This window comes from Harpia harpyja, chromosome 2, assembly GCF_026419915.1.
Source record: "Harpia harpyja isolate bHarHar1 chromosome 2, bHarHar1 primary haplotype, whole genome shotgun sequence".
In the NCBI taxonomy this organism is placed as follows: Eukaryota; Metazoa; Chordata; class Aves; order Accipitriformes; family Accipitridae; genus Harpia; species Harpia harpyja.
The window spans coordinates 70,022,573-70,050,494 of record NC_068941.1 but is presented as its reverse complement, the minus strand read 5'-3'; the positions used below and the strand labels follow the sequence as shown (position 1 = coordinate 70,050,494).

Sequence of the window (27,922 nt, the reverse complement as noted above, 5' to 3'; positions counted from 1 at the left end):
AACATCAAAAACCAGGAAGAAAGGTATCACTAAGGCCTTGTGGTTTTCACTGGCTGCTCCAATATACTGAATATTGAGGCAGTGAGCTGCAGAGTTTTGGCTCCCAAGCTTGTGGATGAGCTTTACTGACTGGAAAAACTGACATATAGCATACTCTCGATTAAAAAAAAAGGGGGGGGGGCAGGGAGGAAGAGAGAGAGGGAGACAAAGAAAAGAAATTTACATCTCCTTATAGCCACAAGGACTCGGTGGCCAAGTTATATTACATTTCTCCAAGGATGTGTTTGTACAGCAAATAACGACTGTGACTGTAGTCGGGGGAGCCATACCTTCACAAGCTTTAATCAATCTAACATGTAACTGTAGCAATAACAATGTAGAAGCAGCAGTTCAATTTAAGCTTAAGATACAATGGACCTCACTAAATTAGAGCACCTTCATGATGATTAGCATACTAATAACTTCAGCATATTAACACCACCTCTTGTATCAATTCATTTGAACATGCCGGATAGACAATCCTTTCAAAAACACCACTATTTTGATTAAGCAATTTACACAGGGCTCTGAAGGATACATGTCTCAGATCCCACCAAACAAAGTAACTAGAGTATTTCCTAACATTTAGAACTCATTAATTGTGGTATCCCCAGTATTACTACATTACAGACAAAGAAAACGTCTTTGAACATTAAGCTCACTTTGAACAGTAAATGACATAAAAACTACATATATATAGTAATTGCATTTAAGAATAACTAAAAGTTTTACAACCTACAGGACTGTCACTGTAGTGATATGGAACCTTTGTTTCATGAACAGACTCTGAATCTATTGTTTGCTTAATGAATTCAAATCAGCAACTGCACACAGCCACAGAAGCAACAGTGCCAATGGCAACAGACACTTCAGAAATGGAGTCTATAAATTTTAACAACAATGGACTAAAAATGCCAAAATACCCTGAGGTCTCACTGGCTCTTGAAACTGCTGCATTAATCCCACAAGGCATTCCTCCTTTTCAGTGGGTCTCTGACCTGATAGCCCTATCAAAGAAAAGATGAAATGGAAAAAAAGACAAAAAAGAAGACAAAAAAAAAAAAAAAAGACGACAACTGTACCTCTCGACTCCACAACCTCTTGCTTTCATTATTAAGATCCCTTTCGGTTGCTGAACTATGCAAATAGTTTCCAAGAGCTGAGTACTGACAGGATATGAAGTATTCTAGGTTTTTCTTTGCCACTGAGGGCTGCTTTGCTCTAGGCAGTTCATGAGAGGGAAGAACACCTGAAAAACACTACTATTCCAACTATCATTTCCTCATGCAGTTTCAACATTGTATTTAGTAAGGGCTATCCCAGCACTTATATAAATCTTCAAAAAGAAATGAGAAGTGGCAAGTATGCTGACGAGAAATGAGATATTTTGAGAGCACTGAAACATTTGTTGCTGGATGGTCCATACCTAGGAAGGAATTCAATCACTGCCACAGAAAAGCCTCTTAATCAAAAACATGTGAATACGCATTCTGTGATTTGCTGAACACTGGTCCAAATAGTCACCCAGAGACTGAAAGGACAGCTCAAGGTCTTTATGACTGTAAAGCTTTACTTTGGCAGATATTAAGCACATTTATATGCTGCAAAAAACTTGTGTCTGGGCCTCTGTCTTGGAAAGAGTATCACCTACTTTCTCTAAAGCTGAATTTTGCCCAACTTTTTTTTTGTTGTTTTCAGATCAAGAACAAATTTTCTGCACTGCAGATTCACAATGCTAACCCAATACAAACCTGACATACTTCAACCAAAACTGTATCTCCCTGTGCTACTAAATCTGTATCTTCTAGTCCTCAAGTTGTTCTGTGCCTGTATTAGAATTACTTATTTCATTTACACTTTTTTCTTTCTTTGCTTCTTTTCTAGAAGTCTTCAAACACTTGTCGAGTCTTTTCAGGAATACATCTACATCTTGCTTTTTAATTCCAATTGCTGAGGCAGCATTGAGGTAAGCACAGGGATAGTCATTTGCATGTGACATAAAGCCTTTAAAAGTGTAGTTATTCACTGTTTGTACAGACCCACAGGGAACAACCCTGAAACAAACAAACAAAATTGTGATTCAGTTAAAGATGCCTTGGATATTTTATGTGATTCCCTACGATTAACACATTTACACAAGTTCCTATACAGTGTAGTACCTGCTTACTCTAAACAAATTAATGTAAGGCAGCTCAGATCAGGCGTTCTCCAAGTTAGCGCCCAGGCATCACTACGAGTGACAGTAGTAGCAGATCCTGAATTAGCTCAAGTCTGTGTGCATATGCATATGTCCCTCCCCCTCTTCAGTTAAATTATTAAGGTCTTTACCACTGGTATTTCTGAACTCCCCAGTGTGGGGGGACAAGACACCTGCAGCAAACTTTCCGATTCTATAACAAGTCCTAACTATCTGACCTGCTCTGTCTCTGACCTGGGTCAGTTCACCCCTCCCTGGGCAACCTGATGACCCTGATCTCCCCAGGATCACCGTATTGACAGCAGCCTTAGTGCAGACATTTGCTTGGCATAGTGTACTGCAGTCCAAAATGTCTGGGTTCAAGTGACTCAGAGAGTTCAGGATCCCAACTTCCCCCACCCTGCCCCTTCCTCTCTACTGTATCTTCCTTCTCCTCCCATCCTATGATGTTAACTTCATATTTATTCCCTCCTTGTAGCGGATACTTTTTGCCACCGCTTTTACCTCTTTCTCATACTAACAGCCTCTACCTATTACACCCTATTTCTCAACACTTTCAGTACATACCCATTCCCTGATAAATCAAGACCCTAATCCACATCCTTACTTGTTAAAGGAACAACTCGCCTTGTGGCTATAGTTAAAGCCTACATGAGCAGTTGACACCAATCAATTGATAAGAATTTACTACCTCTATAGAGACATTCCCTTCAGTTCGTAAAAGAAACTGCATTCAAATACCACTAGGATTAGCAGATCCTTCCACTGTCCAAGTGCTCTGACCACAGGTTATGCAAAAGGCAGTAGGCTACTGAAGTAGGGAGTTGCTATTACTACCACTGACGTTCAGCACAAGCATAACATTTAAAATCTGTTGAAAAGCCGGGTCAAACAGTGTATATGCTAAAAATTAATTACTCGCTTATGTAAAAAAGGAAAAACCTGATACCTTTATATCAGGCAAAGAATTAGAGAGTTTTAACTTCAAAAATTGAACCTCTTGAATCATTTCAGCCAAAGATGACTGAAACTGCAGGACAAGCCAAGGTTAGGACAGGGAAATTAAAAAGACCATCTAACTACAATACATACAGATTTACTGTCATTCATCTGTGCAGGAAGTGGAATAATCCAAGCTAATGAAGCATACCTCCTGATGTGGAAACATTCAACTCTGCTACAAAAAAATGACATTAAGTCTATGGCAGAAGTTAGCATGGCAGCAGTAATATTCAGATTAAGGAATCCTGCCAAAACAAATTTTAAATAATTTTCTTCTTCTAAATGGTTTAAACCAAAATCATTAAAAATTATTTGGCTTGCATTTCCATGTACCAGTGTCTCTAAGAATAAATTCAGCTCAGACTGGCTCAGGTTGTAGATTTTAAATTTTTTTTTTCTTTTTGTAAACACAGTTAGTTCTGGGAAGCAGGATTTTCTTCCATGTGACAAAAGGCTACGTAGAGTATTAAAAGCTTATTCCTCTGACATCCAGCACAACCGTATTTGTGCTGCAATAAACAAAACAAAGATCTGCCCTAAGTAGCTTACAACTTAAGATCAGACAACAGCTGGAAACTAAATAAAACCAAGGGATACTAGGGAATAATGACACTAAATTAAATGGGCATAGATTATCTATTTAGCCTACCAACGCTAACAAAGGGGTCTCATTGCTAACTCAGGCAGGTTGACATTATTAGCACATAACAGTGAAGAAGGCGGCTGTATTACTCTCTGACTCGTTATTATCAGACTGTAATCTGTAATCATGAAACAATTGGTACAAAACAAATATTACAGGATTTCATAAAATATATGCTAATACAACCCCCCAAATTTTTCAACTTCATATAATCCTCACCTCGCTCCAGAAACTTGTCTTGTGAAAAGCATAGATCCAAGCTGTGTAACAGCAGCATCATTATTTTCATCTAGATTCTTCAGTGACATGGCTAAAGTAACAAAAGGTCAAGTTAAAACTACTACAAAGCTTCTTTTTCTCCAAAGAAGAACCACAGAGGACAAGCTGTTTCCCAACAATAAAAATCTAGCCAAATGTTTGTGTTCAGATACAAAGAAAAAAAGAAATATGAATACTACATTTCATAATTTCTAATTTTCCCACAAGCTGTCATAGATTACTTCTTTGGTTAGACTGTACGTAAGGCAGATTCTGCACAGGTAGGCAATATTACTTTGGTGTTCAGCAGAATTTTTGGTTAGAACAAATACCTTGAGTAGGAATTCCATAATCTCTTCTACAGCACTATAAGATGATAGGCAAAATAATTATAACCTAATTGATTTTTAAAGTATTACTGCATGCTCACACCTTCTGCCTGTCTTGATTACAATAAATGACTATGTTGGACAGGAGCAGTTCTGTAAAAAAATAAAGGGCCCAAGTCACTACTCTTACTTTTATAGGTTACCTTATTGGGTTCAATGGTTTCATATCAGCCTAAGAACAATTTAATGGACTGTAGTGAACAATGTTTAATATATAGGAACTGTATGTGAAAGTGCATTATGAATGCACAGTATATTGGAATTTTTTTTTTTTAAAAGATAAAAACCAGCAATTACCTAAGGAAATGGGATTATGTGGTGTGTCTAACAGTCTCTCATTGTGGTTATCTGCCAGCTTCTTCAGCTCACTTGAAAGATAGGAAAACATCTCCTGGAAAAAAAAGATGCAATATTTTTGTTATTAGCCATCAAACAGAGAAAATAGTACCTATTTCACAAAACTGTTAAGCCTCCATTATAACCTACAGGTGCCCAGCTGATCCTCTTTTCATGTGTACCAAGTAAGTGGACCAGGCAATTCTCTGAAATCATTCTATAAAGAAACAGCTCCATTTCCTGAACACTGTTCTTCCCCCTCAAGCTGGTACAAAGCTCTCTATCTGCTCTACTTGGGATGTCAGTCATTCTCTCCGTAGCCCTGAAACCTAGGAACCTTGAAGAGATTCCCACTGCACAGCAGGTCTTACCCCACCCCACTCCCGCAGGAGCTTTCCCCCACCCTAGCCCCCTGAGCCACAGAGAACAAACTGTTACCATCACAGATGGCCACCTTATGGCAAATTGCTCCTTATTTTGCTTTCTCTCTATTAATACATTCCAGACTAAGTAGTGCATTTTGTTACCATGTATCACACAATCATAATTACCACTAGTGCATAGACTTTTTCTGTATGAGAAGGGCAAGACAGTCTCTTAAGGAGATGGCTATGAGTACACATTTGAATGTATTTTGTTTCACACAATATATACTCTCCTGAATATTCAGCTCTATTGTGTAGCCAGTCCTCTTCCTGGGACCAACCTCTCCTGTTCAAGCCTACTAAAAGAATGGAGATATCTGAATTTCTACTATCACTTAATTATATTGCACCTTTATTGTGAAAGTGTCATAAAACTGAGATTTATAAATCACTTGGCTCAGATACAAGTTACACTGCACATAAAAGGCTGCTTCTCTTACTTTATCCATATTTTATTTCCTCCTTTTTCCCTAGTAGTAATCTATGATAATTGCTCATGCTCTTCCTCAGTTTAATATCTTCCTCTTCACCTATCAGCTCAAAATACTTCTGGACAGAGTGAGAATAAACACCAATCTTCTTACTATATTCTTTGGCTTCTTCTCCATTCTTTTTAATGCTTAGTCTCTCATACAAACTAGCAGAAAGATACAGACACTGGGTGGTCTTCTTGAAAGATACTAAACACCAGATTTTTCCTCTTTCTGGCCATAAAGATTGTGCTGCTCATCTGCTTCAACGTGACTGCCTGTTTAAGCATCCTCATCAATTTCTGGACCTGACAAGTGATTTTTCATTCTTTAAATAGTGTTGCCTCTTCTGTTTGTAGACCAGTACCCTGTTCTGACCTGTGGACTCTGACAGATACAAATTACAGCTCGTGATCAAAATTATGTTTTTGAGCAGAACCTCCCAAAGGTCTTATGAAACCAAGTGAGCTTTGTGGTAGCTAAGTTAACAGAATGTTACAGCTGCTTTTCTTGAGCCACTGCAGTGAACCCAGTCTCACTTCATGAGTGACCAAATGAACACAGCTCTTTACCTGTTCTTCGTAATACCACAGAATGAATTCAGCCAGAGAGGAAAAAGTACCATCTTGCTGTCTAAACAAATTAGGCTATTGATTCAACAAGAGAATAAAGCTTCTGCAATACTTGGAACAACAAAAATTTTGGGAGGCATCTATGGTTAATTATCAGAAGTTGAAATTTGTGAAAAATCATTCTTATTTTTCAGAGGCATTTGTAAATCAAGTGATTTTATGGTTTCAATTCAGAGTTTATTTACAGTTCACCCCGTGAAGCTGAAAAACATTTATGTTTCAAATGTTCAGACATTTTTGCCTTCCTTCTGGTCCCTCACTGCATATAAACACATTACTCATTTCTTATTTGCTTTCCACAATAAACATCACCAATGTGTTAGCCATTTTATTAGTATTTTTTTGGAATCCAAATCATAAATTAATTTGTGCTCCCTCTGCTGGCTATTTACTTCTACAACTGAAGCAAAGTATTACAGAAATACACATAAATTGTGTCTACTATGGAGATATTGGTGAAATTAGTACTGAGAAAAACCTGTACTAGAACAGGAAAAAATTCCCAAGTAATTAATTTTTGTGTGGTACCTAGGGAATTCTCTGATGCATCTCTTACAGTATTTATTACTGAAAGGACTGCAAGTTGGTATAACCAGTTACCCACTGTATAGATGTATTAAATTAAATTAAGATTAAATACCTGGGTTATGAGGTGAGCCTTTACATACATAGGAATTTGTTAAAACAAGGGAGAATGGAGAGACAGCAAAAAAACCCAAAACACCCAAGTATGTATTTTCATCAGTTTGACTGAAGCCACCTGAAGACAAATCCAAAACTTCCTATTTTTATGAATGACACTATTTTTCATCTTTCCATTGGAAGCCCTCTAGATATTTTATAGTTTCACAAGTTAAGCAGTTTGTTGCAAAACAGATTAATGGCCTTTCCAAAAAAAGGAAAAAAGCAGTATTTTTGTGAGGTCAAATCTATAACCAACCTCTATTATAAAATATTTCTGTTACATGGAAAATTTATAAGCACCCTAAGCAATTATATAAAAATGAGCTCTTACATAATTGATTTTCTGTGGTAGGCACTCAAGTTTTCTCCAATGAAGCTATTATGCTAAAGTTGCATTGAACAACCCAAGCACTAAATGTCAGTTAAGTTTCATTATTTAACTCACTCTTTCCCCTTAGAAACTTAACACAAAACCTAACCAGGCTAGTGAAATGAATGCTAAACTACGTGAAAACATCTTGCACTTCTTCTGGTCTTTCTAGCACCTAAAACAATAAAATAGCTCAGAAAGTATGAAGAACAAGTCAACAATGGTGTATGTATCAAATGTGCCAAATTACTCAATTATTTGGACAAAATGGCCTACTTCCACATACATATACAAAAATGTTTTCAAGTTTTGTAACAGTTATTAAAAATATTTGAATCATACAGTATTTACATTATAAAACTATTTTTTAATAGAACCTACACTAATATGGGTGACCCTTCATTTGTTGTTCCATTGTGATAGGCACTGTTCTTCTTCCAAATGGAAATAACTAGAGGGAAACAAGTAAGGAAAAAGCCAGTAACTCCAGAGAAAAAGCAGAAGATGGGGGTACTAAATATGCCATTAGTCCCATATCAGTGACAGACAGACAACTAATGAAGGCCAGAAAACCTTTTGTGTAACCACCCAGCTTGCTTACGCTCAGAGTCTGTAGCACTCTGCCTTCCTCCCTACTTCATTCTTATCTGAAAAGATGAGTTGTCCTCAGAGAAGAGCCATATAGCTGTTCATGGCACTGAAGAAGACAAAGCAGAAGAGTAATTTTATAGCCTCTTTGTACTAGATACAGACTGCCAACTCTCATATGCCATACCTAAGACTGATCTGGTCCCATCTTAAACTACTTTGCAGCAGCAGCTGTTTATAATGCAACCATCATAGCCTCTCTTCTGCTTTGCATATTAGACTGACCAGCTGTATCTGACCTGTGAACTGATCAGACCACTTGGCACACCACTTCATGCAGACAAAGAGAGGCTGCAGTGCTGAGCATGGAGACCTGTTAATACATGCCCCAGAGAGCCCCAGTAGAAGGCTTACTTTCTTGAAATGCAGCCAAACACAACAGTAACTGTTCATGTACGTGTGTGATACCTACATATACCACATACCCTCATATATAGATTCTTCTGCATTGCAAGATCAAGAATTTTGTTCTGAATTTATAATATACTGGAAAGTTTTAAAAATATGAAATTAGTTATGGAACTTTTAAATCTTTGTATCATATAAAAGTAATCCAACAGAAACTGCCCAGCAAGTCTTGCCAACCCGATACGGTAACACTAATGCTGACAATCACCACACTCATTTTTTTTAAAAGGTCTTTCTTAACAACGCCAATCAACATATTTTTTTCTTCAGCACTTGTAAGACCTTGCGATCAGGCTCCTTGTGGACCATACCTCTCTAATACATGCTTTAAGTATGTAGGCCTCTTTGAAGCTTCCATGCGTAGTTGGCATTTGTTCAGCTACACAACACCATTTAAGATAATGAATACATTCAGTTAAACTATCTTGCCTCCAGCCACTCTAAAGTTTGAATATGATTCCACATATTTCACATGAGGAAAATCCTGCAATATTCCCGCATGTTTGACAAACTACAGTGTAGCAAACTGACTAGACAAAAAAAAAGAGTAACAAATGTCTGTCTTGTTGTAGGAATATTTGATTTTTTGCAATTTTAATATCCAGCATTAAATGGCTTTCTTCTTCTTCTTAAATTCAATCACAAGTAGAGCAGCAATATAAACTCACACTGAACTGTACAAATAATTTATTCCTATCAGAATAATTACATCAATGATAAACCATGAAACATAAACCCAGTATTTTACTGAATTGTAAAACCCAAACAATGTCCTCCCACTCAGGGTGATTTTAAATATTTTAGATACATACTCCATAAGGACATAAAAATTACTCCAGTTAATCACTCTTAGAAAGTATACAGACAGATGGATACAGATATAAAAAGCTCCATCACATCCCAAGTAACACAGAAATACATTTAAGAAAATCAGAATTATCTTGATCATTAGATTAAGGAAAGTCTAATGAGGAAATTTGTAACTGCTGAAAACAAAATGAAGCTATCATGTCTTCAGTAATATCAGTATAATAATGACTTAAATGGATTAAATGGACCACACTGGAAAATAGTTAACAGGTATTAAACCTGGTATGTAGGCTCCTGAATGTGAACCCTGAATGTAGGGTCCTTGGTCTCCATCAGTTCTAAGGTGTCAATTGAAGTCTACTGTTTATGCTATTGCACAGTGTAACCACTGTATCTGCTCGAGCGTAGGGAGGCTCTACCGAAGGATCTGGACAGGCTGGATCGATGGGCTGAGGCCAACTGTATGAAGTTCAACAAGGCCAAGTGCCAGGTCCTGCACTTTGGTCACGGCAACCCCAGGCAGTGCTACAGGCTTGGGGAAGAGTGGCTGGAAAAATGCCTGGCAGAAAAAGACCTGGGGGTGCTGGTCAACAGCTGGCTGAATATGAGCCAGCAGTGTGCCCAGGTGGCCAAGAAGGCCAATGGCATCCTGGCCTGCATCAGAAATAGTGTGGCCAGCAGGAGCAGGGAAGTGATTGTCCCCTGTACTCGGCACTGGTGCTCAAATGCTGTGTTGAGTTTTGGGCCCCTCACTACAGGAAAGACATTGAGGTGCTGGACCATGTCCAGAGAAGGGCAACGAAGCTGGTGAAGGGTCTAGAGCACAAGTTTTATGAGGAGCGGCTGAGGGAACTAGGGTTGTTTATTCTGGAGAAAAGGAGGCTGAGGGGAGATCTTATCGCTCTGTACAACTACCTGAAAGGAGGCTGTAGTGAGGTGGGTGCTGGTCTCTTCTCCCAAGTAACAAGCAATAGGACAAGAAGAAATGGCCTCAAGCTGCGCCAGGGGAGGTTTAGGTTGGATATTAGGAAAAGTTTCTTTACTGAAAGGGTTGTCGGGCATTGGAACAGGCTGCTAGGGAAGTGGTTGAGTCACCATCCCTGGGGGTATTAAAAAAAGCAGGTAGACAAGGCACTTCAGGACATGGTTTAGTGGGCATGGTTGATGGTTGGACTCAATGATCTTAAAGGTCTTTTCCAACCTAAACGATTCTATGATTCTATATTTGCTACATGTGGCCTGGTTCAGACACACAAATACATACATGAAAATAGAGAGTTTTAAGACCTGACAATGCAGAATATGGAACACAACATAAACTGTACTGAGAAAGCCAAATGAGTTGCTACAAAATCATAACCTTTAGATAAAATGAGTTCTTTAAAAGCAAAGATATTAACAAATTTGGCTATGGATCAGCTGTCATTATCTGGATTACAAAAGGACCTAGAATTAACAAATTTGACTCCTGATCGGATGCCATTATCTGCATTACAAAACGACCTAGAACCCTCTACTCAGATCAGAAAACCACTGTTCTAAACTCCACATAAACATATAAAGAGGACTACTGAAAATTTAGAGCAAGTGAGAAAACATTACTGTTGCTGGTCGTCTTCCATCCTTTCTCTGGAAACATCAAGGCTAAATACAACTACTGAAAACATTCCTTATTAAGCTTCATATATGGCCACCTTTATTCAGACACTTGGACAGCATGTGTGTTACTCCCTTGCTCTTCTGTCCTCAGATACATCACCCCATTTTACTCCTTCATAGCATAACACAATCTCATACTCTTGGACAATTGCACACCCCACAACTGCCAGCTTGTCAGAAAATCCCACTCCATGTACATGCTCCTCTCCCTCATACAATCTCTTACCTTCCTATATTAAACAGTTCATCTGTGTAAAAGAAAAACTGAGTGGACTATTTCTTTCCTTGGTTGTGGGAGATTAATCTCTTCTCAGTAATATTCTGGTCTTTCTGGCTTGAGCTCAAATAACCTGAAGTAACACTCATGTGAATAAGGATAAGGTAAAAAGAGAAAGAAAAAAAAAATACTTGAAGTTTTTTATAGCTGACTTTTTGTGTGAGTAGGTGTAGCTGCACTGATATAGAAAAGAGTACTCAATGTCAAGCTATAAATAGCTCCTGCTGGGAGCCTAATATCTCTGCCTCTGCTTTCACAGAGCACAAGCAATAAACTATCACCATTACATTTTTACAATTCAGGAACAAACAGATTTAAGCAAAAAAAGGTTTCTATTTCTACAGCAAATCCAATAAAAGAAACATATTTACACCATATATAACGCTGTGTTTATAGAGTATACTCACATATGAAATAAAAAGACCTGAAGTTGTAAAAATATAATGCTTTATTCACTTTAGAAATCTACTTCCAAGAAAATGACATGATTCAAAATATACAGCTATTAATTAAGACATTTTATTTATGAAAGAATTATTATTTATGACTTGGAGAATATTTATATTGCCCATTATGTACCTGCTACCAGTGTAAATCTAACATAAAAATCAGCTTTGCAGAAGACAGAGATAAATTCACTTGAGATTCTTTTGGAGATGAGAGTGAAGGGGGAAAAATACAATTTGCTTTTAATGAAGACACAAACTGTACCTGGCAATACATACAACAGTCCAGAATAAAATGTTAGAAACTGTATCGCAATAGTGGCAGAAGTGGTAACTGCTTTCAGTGTTTCAGAAGCCATGTTTTCACTTTAGTTGCACAGATCGCTTCTTAGTCATTGTAAAGCCACTCAGCTGGTTTGGTTTTCTATAGTCTAGCTATTCCTATGGGATCTCAATTGCAGTTCAGAATTTCTGGATGCCTCTACAAGGAGCTAGAAACAAGTCACAGCATCCAGCACTATTGCCCTGCCATGTAATCAGAGGCATCAGCAAGCTGTCAGCAGCAAACAATTGTAATGTAGTTTCTAAATAAGATAATGGAACAGATCATGCATGATTTAAAACTATTAACTTAACAGTACTTAATTCACAGCATTTCCTTACATAAAACTCTCTACAAAAAGAATCCTTTGTGTTTATATATAAAGATAGCAAAATCAGGCCTGTATTATGTCCAGATTTAAGGACAACTCAAGATGTACAGGTTCCAACCTTAGACCACTTGAATGTTTGTGCAATGCAGTTATACCCAACATAAAACATATAGTCTGTGAGAGGCAGAGAAGAAACCTAGCTCTGTATCTAGGTGAATACCTTAAATGACAGTATTTTTCTCTTTTTGTGGCCATGCATAGTATTTATAACCTAACCAGAAGCTGTGATTCTCCAGAGAATGTGGTACACAAACACTTAATTAAACACTATCATAGCACAAAGGCACAATAGGGCCAAATGAAGAACAGCAGAGACCCCTGGGTTACCTCTGACTGTCCGATCTGATGCCCTAGTCCTGGGAGCAGCATGACCATGATGACACAGCACAGTAATTCTCAGATTAAGCTTTTGTGGGCAAAATTCCACTGTATTAGTCACACTTTAGAACAACAAATATGAATACTGTACAAGATAGTACAGGACCTCAGTTTAGCTTTCTGGATTGGAAAACAACATGGAAACCAATCTTACTCATGAGCACCATTTAGCCAAGAAGTAATTATATCATACTGCCTTTCCAGATTCAGAGCTGTGAGCTCAGAAATTCAATGGCTTTCTAGACAGAAACAGGCTTTACCACACAAGGCAGTTTTGACCAAGACTTTGTTACCAGCTCACTTCAAGAAAGTGCTGCTTGCTAGAAAGCTTACCTTTCTTTCTTTCAGTAACTGTTTGTAGCCACTGGCACCGAGAGACAGAAGTGTAATGAGGACATCTAAGGAAGGAGATGCAGATGCTCTTCCTGAAAAAAAAAAACAAAACCAAAAACAACAAAACCAAAAGAAACCAAACCCAATATACAGATTAAATTGGCAAAAATAAATATTATGTGAAAGCAAGCTGAAAACCAAGCTTTCTGCAGTTATTTGGCAGGGATGAAATGGGCCCACGAACCAGTAGTTACCTGGGTACATTTTGCTGATCTCCTGAACGAAGGACTCATTGAAGCCAGCAATGATAGCTCCACCTACTGGAACCATAAAATTTTTGTCCAAGCTCTGCACAAAAGCATCTATCCTGCCTACCCGAGCACCCTTTATCAAAAAGGAACAACAACAAAAAAATAATCCACAGCATACGTTAGAAAAAAGGAAACAAGCAATAGCATGATAATTACACAGCAATGTAATGGAAATAAATATAATTCTTGAAACTCTCTCCGATATTGCATTTGTGATGAAAAACGAGAAAATCACAGTACTACCTTTTCTTAGCATTGCTCACTGTTATTACCATTACCTGCTTACATAGTACCTTACAAATTCCTATTTTGCTATTATTTAAAATATTGATCTTAGCTCCTGAAAGTCTAAGTGTAGCTTATTTTCAACAACAACCAAAAAGAAAACCCTTGGAATTTAATGGGAATTATACAGTTAAAACTGTACAACCCAAAACATTTCAGATTCTCACAGTAAAAGGCTACAGGTTAATGCTTCATTAGAAAATAAGCAGCTTTTTCTTGATACATGTATAAATTTCCATTAAAACAAGAGGGCTGTGACAGCACTCCTTCTTATAAGGCTGCTTGCCTTATAACTTCCTATGGCAGATTTCCCCACTTCCCAGAAAACAAAACATCCTTATGCCTAACCACTCAGATATTCTTAAAGGAAGAAATGTAAATTCTGCAGTACATCTTCAATTTGAGTAAGATGCTACTGTGAACTGTACAATTAAACAGTATGCAGCATAACAGAACCTGACAGGCATATTAAAGAACATACATATTAAAGTATATTCAAATACATACATATTAAAAGTACTGCAAACTAAAACCAAGAAATAGAAACAGAGTTAATACCTATGGCAAAAAGGAGTGAAAAAAGCAGATCCAGCTAAACCACAGTTATTATTTCTATGTTTTAATAGCTTAGTGCATGGGAGATAGGAAGAAGCACTCCGAGTTTGTCAGCTTTTTGATGGCAAGATGAATGCCAGCAGCTATCATTTGATTTAATTGACAGGAAACCACCAGAGGAAAAGCATGACAAATGAAATGGTCTCAAAAGCTCTTTCCCATGATACTCTTGCAAGTTCTGTTCACACTGTGCTCAGCATGTACATACTCCTAAGTATTCATTAATAACTACTTCCTCACAGACAGTACATTTTCTATTGCAGGAAATAAATTTTTGTAAATAAATGTAAAACAAATCAGAGCTCAAATGTATACATTTGCATAACCGAAGAACAACCAACCCCCCCCAAGCAACATATCAAGAAGCCAAGAAGAAACACAGAAACCAACACAATAACAGTTCTATTTGCAGCTTTATAGTCTGAAAAGATTATCATTAGATACATTTCATGCAGTAAAAATCAGCAATTCCACAGCCCCCTTCATGTTAGTATTTCACTAAACTTGTGCAAGTTAAATACAATAAACATATACCAAGTACGTTACAAATAAAGCATATGCCATTTTCTATTTCACATATCACTTCAAGTTTCATCAAAATCCTTCAGTCTCTCAAGACTTAGAAATGCCAACATGACATTACTGTCATAATTATGTATCAAGTCGGTCTGTGCCCAGTTAATAACATAATGTCTTCTTAATTAAAAAAAAAAAAAAAAAAAAAGACCGGCATATTTTAAATTCATAACAGTTCAGGATCCCCTGAATCCTGTTAAAAAAATAGCCACCTATTCTTTTGACACGGGCAACAGAGAGAAAAGAGAAATATTGAAGAAACAGTGCACACACATTGCAATGAGCAAAAATGCAAGAATTCTAGGTTTCTTGGCTGATCTTAGATATTAAGCAACCCCCTCTTCAAACTAAACAGCAACAGAAATTAAACTTTTTCAAACATAACATTGAACTTAACCCAGTTTCCTCAGCTGTTCTCTGTACCAACAGTATTTTAGCAGTGACAGCATCTATAAAGTGTTGCTGTAGAATCTTGTACCTTCAATTGAAAATCTGTAACTCACATTCTGTTGAAGGCTTAATCCCTATTCAAGTATGACCCATTATTTTATTTTTAATCAACAAGTTCAGGAAATATTTTAAGAAAGCTTATTAAGGACATTTTTCCATTAGACACTTGAACATAAACAAAACCTAAATAAATTTGGGGTTATTAAATAAAAAGAATGTAATAGAAATAACAAATATTATTTTTAAGTTCTATTTCCCTCTGTTCTGCTTTCTTAGAAAACTGTTCAAATATCAGACATGCGTGGGATTAGTCTCAAAGCTGTGAAACATCCGATAAAATTTGCTAGTGTTGTCTACAATCAGAGATTTACTTACACTTGTTAAAAAAATTATTATTGGAAATACACAGCTCCTACCTGCTGGATAAGATGCATACATTTTGAAGATTGAACTCCATATGCATTGTTGACAATATGGGGAATGTCATAATTAGCACAAATCACAGCCAGTTCCTCCAGCCTATGAGCATAAAATTGTAATTTAGAGAAGCATTGATAACTGTAACTAATGTTACAAATCAGACCATTAAAAGACTGAAAGGTCTACAAAGAAGTCAGAATGAGAAAAGAAACTTTTTTGATTAGTGCCTTAAGGCAGCACTTGTCATCTTAAGCTATAAAGGTTAAGAAGAAAATTCTGTTAGCTTTTACATACACTACAAATTGTTGACCTGGGCTGAAATTTTTCATGCTTCACTGAAAAGTTTTGTCTGTAAACCAGTAAATAGATCCCAAATCATTCTGCTTCAGATATAAGCATTTTTTAATACTACTTTAAATGATAACTAACAGAGCTTTAGCTATTCATACTTTTTTTCCTTTTCTTCTAATATTCAACCTGAAAATAGCCTAATGGAAGTTTCAAGATGTGTCTTAGGAATGAAAAGTATCACATAACAGGAAGTTTGTACATGCTTCTGTTTATTTCAAAGAACTAATATTTCAACCCTTTGGCTGAAATCTCACTTGCATATTTCAGATAAACTGATTAACAGAAAAGATATTCTTCAAAGGAATGGAAAGTCCTAAAATATCTGAATGTGGAGATGAACGAATTAAAACTTTGTTCAACTGTTTACTCAGAAATAAAGACAACTCTTTACTTGCCTTTAGAAACCCCTGAAATCACAGTGAGCTGAGCCTGGATTGATTTCTCAGTCAAACTAGGATTTATGTGGGTATATAGGTCATTTTGGGTGAGGGCTTTCATCATTTTAAACACATGTACTTAGTACCCTTTTTAGAAGCACTCCAATCATGCTCTATTTAAAAAAAAAAAAACCTCTTGATTTTCCCCAAACTTGTAAATATATTTTAGAAATAAATCTATTTGAAAAAATAAGATAATATCTAATAATTTAAAGTGATGATAAAGGTAATATTATAAAAAAAAAAAAAATCGGGAAACTCTAAACCTCCAATGCATTTTTACTCTATCTCCTTCTGTACAGCCTCTCACTGTAATTTACTGACATTCATATAAAATGTGACAGAGTATGAAAACATTTTCCAAGAGGTGACATTCCTCTGCATTCTATTACATTGCCTAGTGTCATTTTGCAATGCAAAATTCAGCTGCAAACCTCAGATTAAATTTTCTGAACCTCAATCCTTAGGAAAACATCATCATCACTGTATCATCCCTAAAGAAATTGCAAGTATTTAATGATTAGCAAACACCAGTAGTATAATGTATGTATTGATCTTCTACAGTCAAGATATTTGTCAGGAGCTGCATGTCCAATAATTTTTCACATTTATCAACATCCCGAATCCTGAACTATGTAACATTAACAGAATACTTTGGAAACATAACACTACACAGGAAAAAGTTTTTGCCTTCTGATCTGCTGATCTTTATCAGACTCATTCCTCACCTTCGACAGACTCAAAGAAAAACAGTTCCCCTCTTACAGGCTTCTTTTCAAGTGCAGGTTGAGAATTTCACCAAACTGGAAACATAGAGGGTATACTGCTATGTATGTTTGTCTTTCTCACCTCCTGAGACTTAAAGGAGCAATACTCTAGCTTCTACAAGTACTGAAAACAGAAAAGTCTCTTTATTTTTCCTAAAAATATTCTATTGAACAATCAGGTCCGTATTACTACACAGGATGAGAGTGCTACAGTTTGAAAAGAACATGTGATTATGCAAGGGAAGCAAACAATTATGCACAGCACTTGTCTGCTTCCAAGGCTTAAAATGAACCATTAGAAGTGCTGCTAGTCATATCAGAAAAATAAAGCATTCATGTAAGTTTGGCTACTACTCGAATTCTTAAAAGTTACAAATAGGACTTACAGAAATATTTTCCAATTTATTCTTTCTTTCTCTCCTGTTTGTGAAAGTTCATAAAAAGAAAGCTTTGCTCTTTCTTCTAATATTAATGAAAGTAACAAGATACAGAGTTCTGCTAAGTACATTAACTAAAAAAGACACTTATTTTTTCCTTTAGTTCTCTTTTAAATACAGTAGTTTTAGACACAACTCACAGCAAGTAAAAGGCTGAGAACTGATGTCTTTCCAAGGAAGGGGGTTTATACACTAGTGAATTATTCCCATAAAGTTAAATAATACTTCAAAAGAAAGCTATAGGTACACAGGCATAAAAACTCTTACCCTGACCTTTTAATGATCCTAAGCCACTTAAAATTTTAAAACACCACCACCACAACTACACAAAGCCTTACAAATGCAAGATATTTAAAAATAGACTTTTAAAATGGTACACTCCAGAAATGCTGTAAGGGATTTTCCTTCCTGCAGGAAGATGGATCTTATGGCCTTCAACAGTTGACAGTACCCTTTAAATAGAAAGTGCGTTCAAATCCTCCTGTATCTGTGGTATATCATAACACAGTGCCACTACCTAATAATTCATCTCTTAGTTGCAGAGGACAAAACAATTGCATGTCAAAAAGAGGAAGCAGATAAGGAAAAGATTCATTTACCCAAGCTATAAAATAGACCATTCAATTTTGATAGCTGTGATTTAAGTTAGCCAATAAATCTGCAAGTCAACTTCAAGCAATGTTCATAGTATTCTGACAGAATTATATGGTTTTAACTTCCCTCTAGCAAGTGGGTTAACCTATGATAAATACTGGGGGTTTTTAAACGTAGGAAAACAGTGAAACATATCTTTACTTGCCATGTTTCAGAGTCAATAACGTTTCTTTCCTACATTTGCAAATATTCAACTAAATTTTCCAGATAACAAAGTAATTAACAAAAAAGCACGCACTGCAGAGGAACTCTAAACATAAGTCTTTTCAATTTTGTTATAAATTAAAAACAGTTGAAGTGGAACAGCTGAGACACTACATTTAAAACCACATTAAAAAAAGACATCTTGCTAATATCACATCCTTCAGTGTACTACATACAGGCCCATAAAAATATACCTGTTCAATTGCAAAACCTAAGGAATTTGCTTCTTGATACTTATTTTTGTAAGCAATAGAGAAAGCAGTTTTGCAAGTAACAACGGTGCTCATTTTGAACAAATGACTCAATATACCAAGTACTTTAGGCACCTCTACTCCAACATGTCATTTTCAGATTGAGAAGTTTTTCAAGTATTTCATAACCAAGGTACACATTGAAATAATGTCTCAGATGCTCTATTTCCCATCCATAACTGTAATGTTCATCTCAGCTTCAGCTCGTGCTTGAATGACATCTTCGTAGCAACTATGCAAGTTATGTACATGGACACATAATATCAGGAAAGAAAGAAATGTATTTTAAGTTTCTTTTAATGATGATTTAACAGCTGGAAATTATAAGAAGTAGTACCATGCAATCAGGCAGCAAATGTTCAAACCAAGATAAGTTACAGCAGGGGAAATCATATGTTATATAGCACATCTGCCCTAGATACTTCCAAGAGTTTTCTTATATCAGTATATCTTAACTAGCCCTATAAACATCAATATAATACAGAAAAGAGTACCTCAAGCAAAGATTTAAAAATTAGCTGTAGGGCTTTTTTTTTTTTAAAACTGTATTAACACCCTAGGAAAATTCAGAATTGGCTAGAGGAGAAGAGTAGAAAAAGCAACAGTAATATTAAAATGTGGCATTAGCTATGGAACTACATTTCCCGGACTACGTTTCTATGAAAGTCTACTTCTACTACTTTGGTGAAATCATAAGAAAACCACTGCCAAAATGACATTCATTTCACCATGAGAGATCATCATTAACCTCAGTTATATGACGGAAGGAAAACCACCTGCACTATTCTCACTTTTTAAATAGACTTTTCTGAAAGTACAACATTGTTTCAACCTGCCATTTTCCTTAAGCAAGGGGATTAAAGTATCTTTACTAATTGTTGGCAGTAATTAAGCAATTTTAGGAAGATGGACATTCAAAACATGGAAGTTTTGTTTGTTTGTTTTACAGTAACAAATAACACACTTCTTAAAAGACGACTTACCTATCAGGTACCCTTGGAGCAAAGCAAGACGTTGTAGAATGCACACAAAGAATATTTTCAGCTCCAAGAGCCTTGATTTTAGCCTCCACTGCTTCAATGTCTGTCCGTAGCTCATCGCCTTCCAACACATTTTCTATCACCACAGGCTCAAAACCTGACCAAAAAAAGCAAGACCTGAATGTATATCATCAAATCTCTGACTAATTGTGGGGTTTTAGTTCCAGTATATATCTGAAAAATCTTCTTGCTTCTGTTGTTTCAACAGATTCTTTCAGACTTGGATTAAGAACACAGATACATAAACTGTTTTATTGTACAATGTCCATATAGCTAAAAACTACAATAATATTCTTGTTAAATACTGGACTCCAGACAAAAGCTTACCTTACATTCTTTCCATGCAACAGCAACAGGTTTGAAGATTGTTTTAAAAAAGTAATAATTTCTTCCCTTCCAATTAAAGAAAAAAGTTTGAGTGGCACTCTTGTAAAACAGTAGCATACTAAAACAGCGTCTCTAAAAAAGGATGCCATTAGATGTAGCAATGCTATAATGATCATTATGAATTGGCTTTCATCATAAGCCTCTGCCTTATTCAATTCATAAACTTCCAAATTACTTCTTAAAAGATAAAAATGTCTAATTTGACCTCACTTTGAAAGTAAACTTTGTCATATCAAAATCCAAGCTATTTCCCTAGTATTTTATTTTATTTTTTTTTAAGTTTCCAGTTTAAGTTTGTATTTAAGATGTACAACAGCTGAACCTTGTAAGGTTGTTTCTCAAGGACACATATGAGAAACATTTGAAAAAAGGAATCTATCCCCTTCCTCTAAATGCTGGAATGTTTCCAGTTTTGGAATGGGCTGCTCAGGAGGGATGTTGAAAAACCAGAGAGGGTCCATCAGAGTGCTACCAAGATGGGTGTGGTACAGCGCGCACAGCTTAGAAAGAAAGGCTGTTAAGAGCTAGACTTTTCAAGTCTGAAGAGGCTAAGGAGAACATCCAATAACAGCCCCCAACCATCTGAAAGGGAATTACAAAGACAAGAGAGCCAAGTCTCCTTGGTAAGATATAATAAGAGGCAACGGCAACAGATTTTGGCTTGAAAGATTCAAAATAAACAGCAAGAAACGCCTTTTTTTTCATTCAGAGGATAGCACAGCACTGGAACTGCTATCCAGACAGGTCGTGCAATCTCCATCCTCAAAGATTTTCAAGATTCAGACAGACAAAGGCATGGTTGACCTAACCTAGCGCTTAAAGAGTTTTCTTTCTTAAAGAGGAAAGCCTGTCATGCTAGTTGCTCGAATTTCTAGCTTATAAATAAATAAATCAGAAAGGTTTACAGAATAAAACACTGGAAACCATATATTCCCTTCCCCAAACAGGTGTGACATGGCAGCAACATCATGCCAGTTGAAGAGGCTATCACTTTCTTAAAAAGAGAGATGTTCAGGTTACTGAATGAATGTAAAGAAGAGGGCAGCGGAAAGCGAAAGAGTGATTTCCAAAGCAGTGTAACATGGCAACAGCTATGTGAATTTTTCCTTCATGGCTCAACACCATGCCTTAACACTGACTAAGTAAGGCTCAAACTCTACAGAAGAACTCGGACTAGAATGATTTATTGACATCGTTAGCCCTAATCTGGTTTTCAATTAGCAATCTAGAAGGCAGAGATTACATTTAATAGATAGTTGTTAGATACCTGATACCTGCTTCTCACTTACTTTTAGTTGATAATTCTTTTAATTAATTTTGTGATAGCTGTCTTAACTATTAAAAAAATTAATAGATCAATTATATTTCCTCACAACTGTCTCCACTACAAACATAATTTCCTTAGCTTGATGTTCTACATTGAGCACAATATTCGAAAAACACTCCCACTTTTCTTATATACATGTTCTATTTGTTCTGATCTGATTCCTTTTAAACACCTCTGCATCTTACCTGGACAGAATCCCGTCCCTGCTTCCAATTGTTTAGTCATTTTTATGTAATGATTCTTTTATGCAAAATATAAATGTGTCCTAGGAACTAGGACCAGAATCTATGCCACCACCTGCAGATATGTGCACTGAGCTGGAAAATTATGGTCTCCCTCACTTGCCGTTTCCTTGATCCCATGCATCTGTCTGCAGGAGGGGACAGCTTCAGTGCAGGGATAGACTTCTACCCTTAGCTTACTTATAGACTGATAAACAAGGAACTCCATTTGAGAGAAATTAAGGTTTGAACTAAGAAAGACACCAAACTCATTTCCCGAGTGAGCTGAGTGACACTGTAAGATTAAAAACAAATAGGGCAGCAAACACTTCCCATGCTCTAAAAGAAAAGAATGTGCAAATCAGACAGCTTGTCACCTTCTGATCACAATTCCTAGGACACATATGCTTTCTGCATAAATCTAAGAGAGAGATTTGAACCATGAGCCTTGGTTTTACATAACTCTCAGGACAGCAAATTAGGCATCTAACTCTGAGAGCGAACTGTAACTTCCTTAGCATTGTGTTCTCTATTGACTACTTTAGACACCTCTGTACCTCAGCATACACCTACATTTTACAAGGCATTAGGAAGATAACTCATACATGTGATTGCATGTTAGAAATCAGGAGTGTAGAAATAAAGCAGTTAGAACTACTATGCATTACGCCTTTTCGGGATCTGACAGCAAGCATATGAATTGATCACTCTGCTAGATGAAGTTTTATATCTGTTAGAATAACACACAGCATAATCAGTCAGTTCCTTCTTACCTGCAGTTATCATTGACTTAAAGCAAGATTTCTGGTCTATACGTGGCCAGATAATGTATTTTGCCTTTGGTCTCTTGTGCCGCAATGTCAAAAAACACAGAGTTAGACTCATGCCAGTTGCCATAGGAACCACAAAGCAATTGGTCACTGTCCGGACACCTGCCCATAAAAAGCAAGTCAGAAATTGACATGAAGAACCCACGACATGCCCCCACAAACGGGAGATATTTTCAGATTTACACCTACCAGCCAGCTTTATAACATCCAGAACTACTGAATTAGTAAGTTTGTTCAAAAGGCTAGACCCTGCAGCTTTAGGCTGGACTGCAGAAATATCACCTGACCTTCCAATTCCATGGATCAACCTAAACAAAAAAGGTTGAAAACATACATCAAGGTTTTTCAGATCCCAAAGCAATCATTCTTGCTGACTGAAAAGAACTTAATTTGATAAACAATTGTGGAAAATGCTATATCCAATGCAACATCAATATATGCCATAATGAGTTCCATTGTAACAAACTACATGTATTTGTATGTTTTTTTAATTTTTTTTTTTTAACAGTAGATCAAGTAAATGTCCCAGTATGCAAGTAAAAACCTTGAGAAGACCTATAGCAGCAACATCTTTAGCATCTGGTAGGCTTCCTTTTAGGCGCGCCTCAGCACTTCTTGATGTCTGTTGGATTAGCATTATAAATGCTGACATGTTCAGACACACAATTCCAAGGAAAACATAAATCAGTTACCTATACTGTAGCATACCACAGGCATAGTGGTATTATACAGAAACTCCCCCTGACAAATGCTTCACCTCCATTGGGCAAAGAAATAATATATAATGTGACAAAATGTTCTGAAAGACAGTTAGGTTAACGTATCACTTTGCCAATCTTTTTCTACATCTTCACTTCATCTACCTCATTCTACTATTCAATATTATGTATCATGCAATACCATCTCTCTCTGCATTCTGTTTATAAATTATGTTTATAAACTGTGTTTATAAATGTTGGATATTATTTAGCACTTTTCAGGAGTGCAGGATTCTGAAATCGTTTATAAAACATAAGCTTACAGAACTAACTTTACCCATGGCTGAAATGGAGCAGCTGCTCAAGTAAGCTAGTAACAATACACATCTATTTATGGCTTTAATTCTGTTTTTGTCTTGGGAATAGAGTAAAATGCAGTCTGATGAGTGTACGGAATTCGGAACTTCTTGGAGCATAGTTTTACAGCTTAATTTTTTTTTCCCCATTTCAAGCTATAGGTTGAAATCAACAATAGCTTGATAATTAATTGAAACTTACACATAATCCTCACTCCATCAAAAATATTTTCTTCTCTCGTTCCTGCTGTTATGTTCTTAATAGCTTTCTCACGTTACTACTTTCTTTTCTGCACACACGTAATCCTTCCTAAGGAGCAATCCTCCCTAAGACTGGCCTTAGAATTTATTAAGCTGAAAGGAAAGACAGCTTGAGAACTACCTCCTGCTACCTCTACCACTCCCAAAGTTACCTGTAAAACTTACTGCAAAAATAAGTGGTGTGAAGGATGCCTCTAAGCTTTTCCTTGCTATTGCCGACACCCATAGGTGAAGGTGAGATGGCAGGTGACAGAGCTGCATCAGACCAACAGTAGCTAAGTGCCAGCCCAGGCTCTCTCTGGCCAGAAGCTGGGCATGCTTTGTCTAGCATTGTCAGAAAACAATACTTCCTCAGATACTCTCCCCAGTGTGACCCTCTACCTCCCTCACCACACATATCCTAGACTAGAGAGCAGTACAGAAAACAAAAAAAAAAGCCAAACTGATGTATTACTGGCTTTGTTCATTAATTTTTCATGGTACTGTAGGGCTTATGAAAGCCATTAAGCCTAAGTAATTCAACTTCCATACAGTGAAGCTTACTGAACTTCTGGTCTCTAACATGCTTTTGTGTTAATCTTTCAAGGAGAAACATTCCAGGGAATTTCACTTTGTTTCATTCCTGTTAGATAAAACATCACAGTAAGGTACTCAGCACAGAACTCTATGCAAAAAAAAAAAAAAAAAAAGTATATTCATAAAGAAATTAACACAGAGCCTCCAGAACTATAGCATCCAACATACCCATCAAGTGTCAGAAGGGCTACAAGCTTTTAAAAGCTCTTCTTGTCTTTACAGATCTCCTTACTTCATATAAAATCTATTACAGATGGACTGGGTTTTCATGTGCATTATCAACTGATTACATTATAAAGATATTAATGAATATAACAAAATACAAATAGCTGTTCACTAGGAACATTCGATACTTTACAAATACAATATGCAGTAGTTTTTAACAATATGCAGATGAAAAAGATGTGCACTATTAAAAAAGGCAAGTAATGCATAGATTATTTTAAAACAGGAAGACCTCTACTTCCCTTGCATGCAGTTAACTCAACATCTTAAGCTTCTACCAGTTCAGCATACAGGACATAACCCTGACAAAACATTTTTGTTTCATTCAAGACCTTCCAATGAGTTATTAACGAAAATTCAATACAGAAATTTTTATCAATTCAATAGCACATTATATTGTTTTTCTCAAATGCTGTCAAGGTCTCAGATAACAACACACAATAAAATATGCCATTTGAAAGCTTTAGTAATAAATCCGAGTAATTCAAATTGCCAATAATTTCTACCTGTAATGCCTTCGGGCAACAAGTCCTGATGCCACTCTTCCTTCTCTCTCACCCACACCACAGTTGCCCAGAAAGTTATTGCTATCCATTATAGCAAGTTCATGAAGAAAGAGCTCAATGGTGCTTTCATCCCATCCATCTTCAGGACATTTTCCCTTAATAATAATAATAATATAAAGGTAACTATGAAACTCGGAAATTAAAAATGAACAAAACTTTATGCAACTTGTTTGATTAATGTTACCCTTCTTTCCCACTCTGAACAGCAGTTTGTATTTTCATTATGCTGTTTTATATGATCTAATGTTATGAACCTGTATTCAGAGAAAAGTTAAATAAAGATTTTTCCATATATTAAGTGCAATTACATTAGCATATCCTGATATTAAAATAGTCAGGATATTTTTCACTTTCAAGTATTCTTTAAGGCACACACAAAACTACTGCAGCACATACACGTTAATTACTCCCTAGAAGACTATAGGTTATTTGATGTATTCTCTAGACAAGAATCTACTACTACAGGAATTCAACAGAGAAAACTGGATGAAAGGGAGAAAAGTGTGTATTATAGAACCAAAAACATTAATTACGTGCAGAAGGGAAAGAGTTTCACTTGTAACACATCTTCCTATCTGCATATTTTCCTTTCTAGTTATTATCTAACAGGTAAGGAAACCACTTACAGAATATAATGTGTCCAAACCTTCAACCAGAGACATGCTCTTTCTTATGCTCTTTACTGCATTAAGAACTGCACTCATCTTTGCAAATTGCAGAAAAGATCCTCAGAGGAAAGGTACCCATGAACCCATGAAGCATTACTATAGCAGCTCAGCAGTTCAGAGGCTTTTTTACACATCCCAGTAACAGTAAAATTCATTCAGTAAAACTAATTCACTTCTGAAGCGTGGCACGAGAGTTAATTTGAAACAGGGGATGACGTGACTAAGGATGTTCGAGAACTGAAACACCTGAGAAGTCATCCATACTGATTTCTGTACACTGGAGACAAAGAAATGCATCGTCTTGGCACCTTACAAGTATCATTTTTTACCTCATGTAATACGCTAGTATCCTATTGTTTTAAAAAAAGTTTAACTGTTTGCTGAGCCCTTCTCAGCAAACGCACAACCTCAGGCAATCTTTTTTTTTTTTTCTCCCAAGCGCGGCCTCTCATGTTAGGGCTCCGCGTAAGGTCTCTGCCACGACGGCAGAGCGAGCCGAGCTCTCCCCAGCCCCCTCGCCCGGGCCGTGCCCCTGCCACAGGGCCGCCACACCGCTGGGGGAGCTGCAGAGGCAGAACGGCCCGGGTGTCCGCGGGGCCCGGCAGGCCTGCGTGCTCCCGGGGCTGTGCGGGGACGCTCCGGCCGGGGCCGACTGCCCCGCGGCGGGCGGCTCCGTGCTGCTTTCCCCGACTGCAGGGCCGCGGTGCCGGGCGGGGGCCGGCCCCGATTACCTGCTCCAGCAGGGCCCGCAGGCGCAGCTCGTGCGCGCGGCGGCCCTGCGCCCCCTGGCGCACATAGGCCGCCGTCACCAGCCGCTCGCTGGAGGCGAAGTTCTCCGCGTTCATGGCCCAGGAGCGGGCGGCGGGGCGGCTCCCGGCGGCACCGGCTCCTGCCGCCGCTCCCCCTCAGAGCCGGCGCGGCGCTACCTGCGGGACCCGGTCGGTTCCCGCCGGAGACGGACGAGGGGTGGTGTTGCGCAGGCGCCGCCGAAGGAGCGCCGGGGCCCCTCCCCTCACGGAGGCTGACCCGCGCCCGCCCCGCCCCGCCGCCGGCTCCCGTGCCGAGGAGCGGTCCCCTCCGGGGCGACCTCCGACCGGTGCAGGCAACGGGAGGCCTCGGCCTCTGGGCGGAGCTCTGGGCCGCCCCCTGCTAGAGGTACAGAGGCCGCACGGGGCCGCGGCGGCCTTTGCCCGGAGCCGCCGTGGGGGGAGGCTCCCTTTTCCGCGCTCGGGGTGGGCCCGCCACAGGCAGCGCGGGCTCCCGCAGCCGGCGGCGTCCCTGCCTGAGGGGGCAGTGTGTGGGGGGGGGAAGCCCACCAGAAACTAGACTTCTTGGCTGTGAAGAACCCGTTGGTGAGATGTGTGTATCCCCCCCAGCCCAAGTTTAGTATTAGACTGTTGACAACAGCAATGTACCTTCCCTTAAGGTTCCGGTCGGGCTACGAGCCTTTTCTGCTCCTCACAACGCTTCCGTGAGCAAAGGTGGTAGCGTGACTGTCCGCAGCAAATAACGGCAATCTGCTCCCTTGGTGCAACTGCAGCCTGGCCTACCTGCCCGGGCTGTGGGGGCAACGCAAAAATTGCATTATAGGGAGAAGGACATGCTACTAGGAGAGAGCTAATTTGCTTTCTTTTTTTAAGTTACTTGGGAGAAGACAGTTACGCTAGCAGGTAATCTGGGACAGGCATTGCACCTTTGCTAGGAACTGCCAGCGAAGCCTCAGCAGGTGTAAGCTGAGCTGGGGCACAGGGGCTCCTCGGGGCGCTTAAGCGGCCGCCTGCCTCTGCTGTCCTTTGCACTCGGGCAGCCATGGGCGCTGGCAGATTGCCAGTTGCCTTCCTATTTTAGGAACCAGTAGCAAGCGAGAGTGCAAAAACTGAAGAGGTGTGTTA

The 27,922-nt window shown here is 38.1% G+C and overlaps 1 protein-coding gene across 1 annotated transcript; it reads right to left on the bottom strand.

Moving 5' to 3' along the window:
- Positions 1–314: 314 nt before the first annotated feature.
- On the bottom strand, positions 315–27,027 carry SEPSECS (Sep (O-phosphoserine) tRNA:Sec (selenocysteine) tRNA synthase). The gene is made up of 11 exons (XM_052780328.1): positions 26,762–27,027; positions 25,303–25,457; positions 22,870–22,988; positions 22,624–22,782; positions 19,859–20,012; positions 15,771–15,873; positions 13,372–13,501; positions 13,118–13,209; positions 4,826–4,919; positions 4,101–4,191; positions 315–2,093 (listed from the first exon to the last, which is right to left on the bottom strand). Exons 1-11 carry the CDS (start codon positions 26,873–26,875, stop codon positions 1,844–1,846), a joined length of 1,461 nt encoding a protein of 486 aa, XP_052636288.1. The 5' UTR covers positions 26,876–27,027; the 3' UTR covers positions 315–1,843.
- Positions 27,028–27,922: the final 895 nt, after the last annotated feature.

Coding starts and splice junctions, on each gene's coding strand:
- SEPSECS (XM_052780328.1), bottom strand. CDS start 26,875: ATGAACGCGGAGAACTTCGCCTCCAGCGAGCGGCTGGTGACGGCGGCC. Junction 13,502..15,770: donor GTATGCATCTTATCCAGCAG/GTAGGAGCTGTG, acceptor TTTTTGATAAAG/GGTGCTCGGGTAGGCAGGAT. Junction 13,210..13,371: donor GATCAGCAAAATGTACCCAG/GTAACTACTGGT, acceptor TTTTTTTTTCAG/GAAGAGCATCTGCATCTCCT.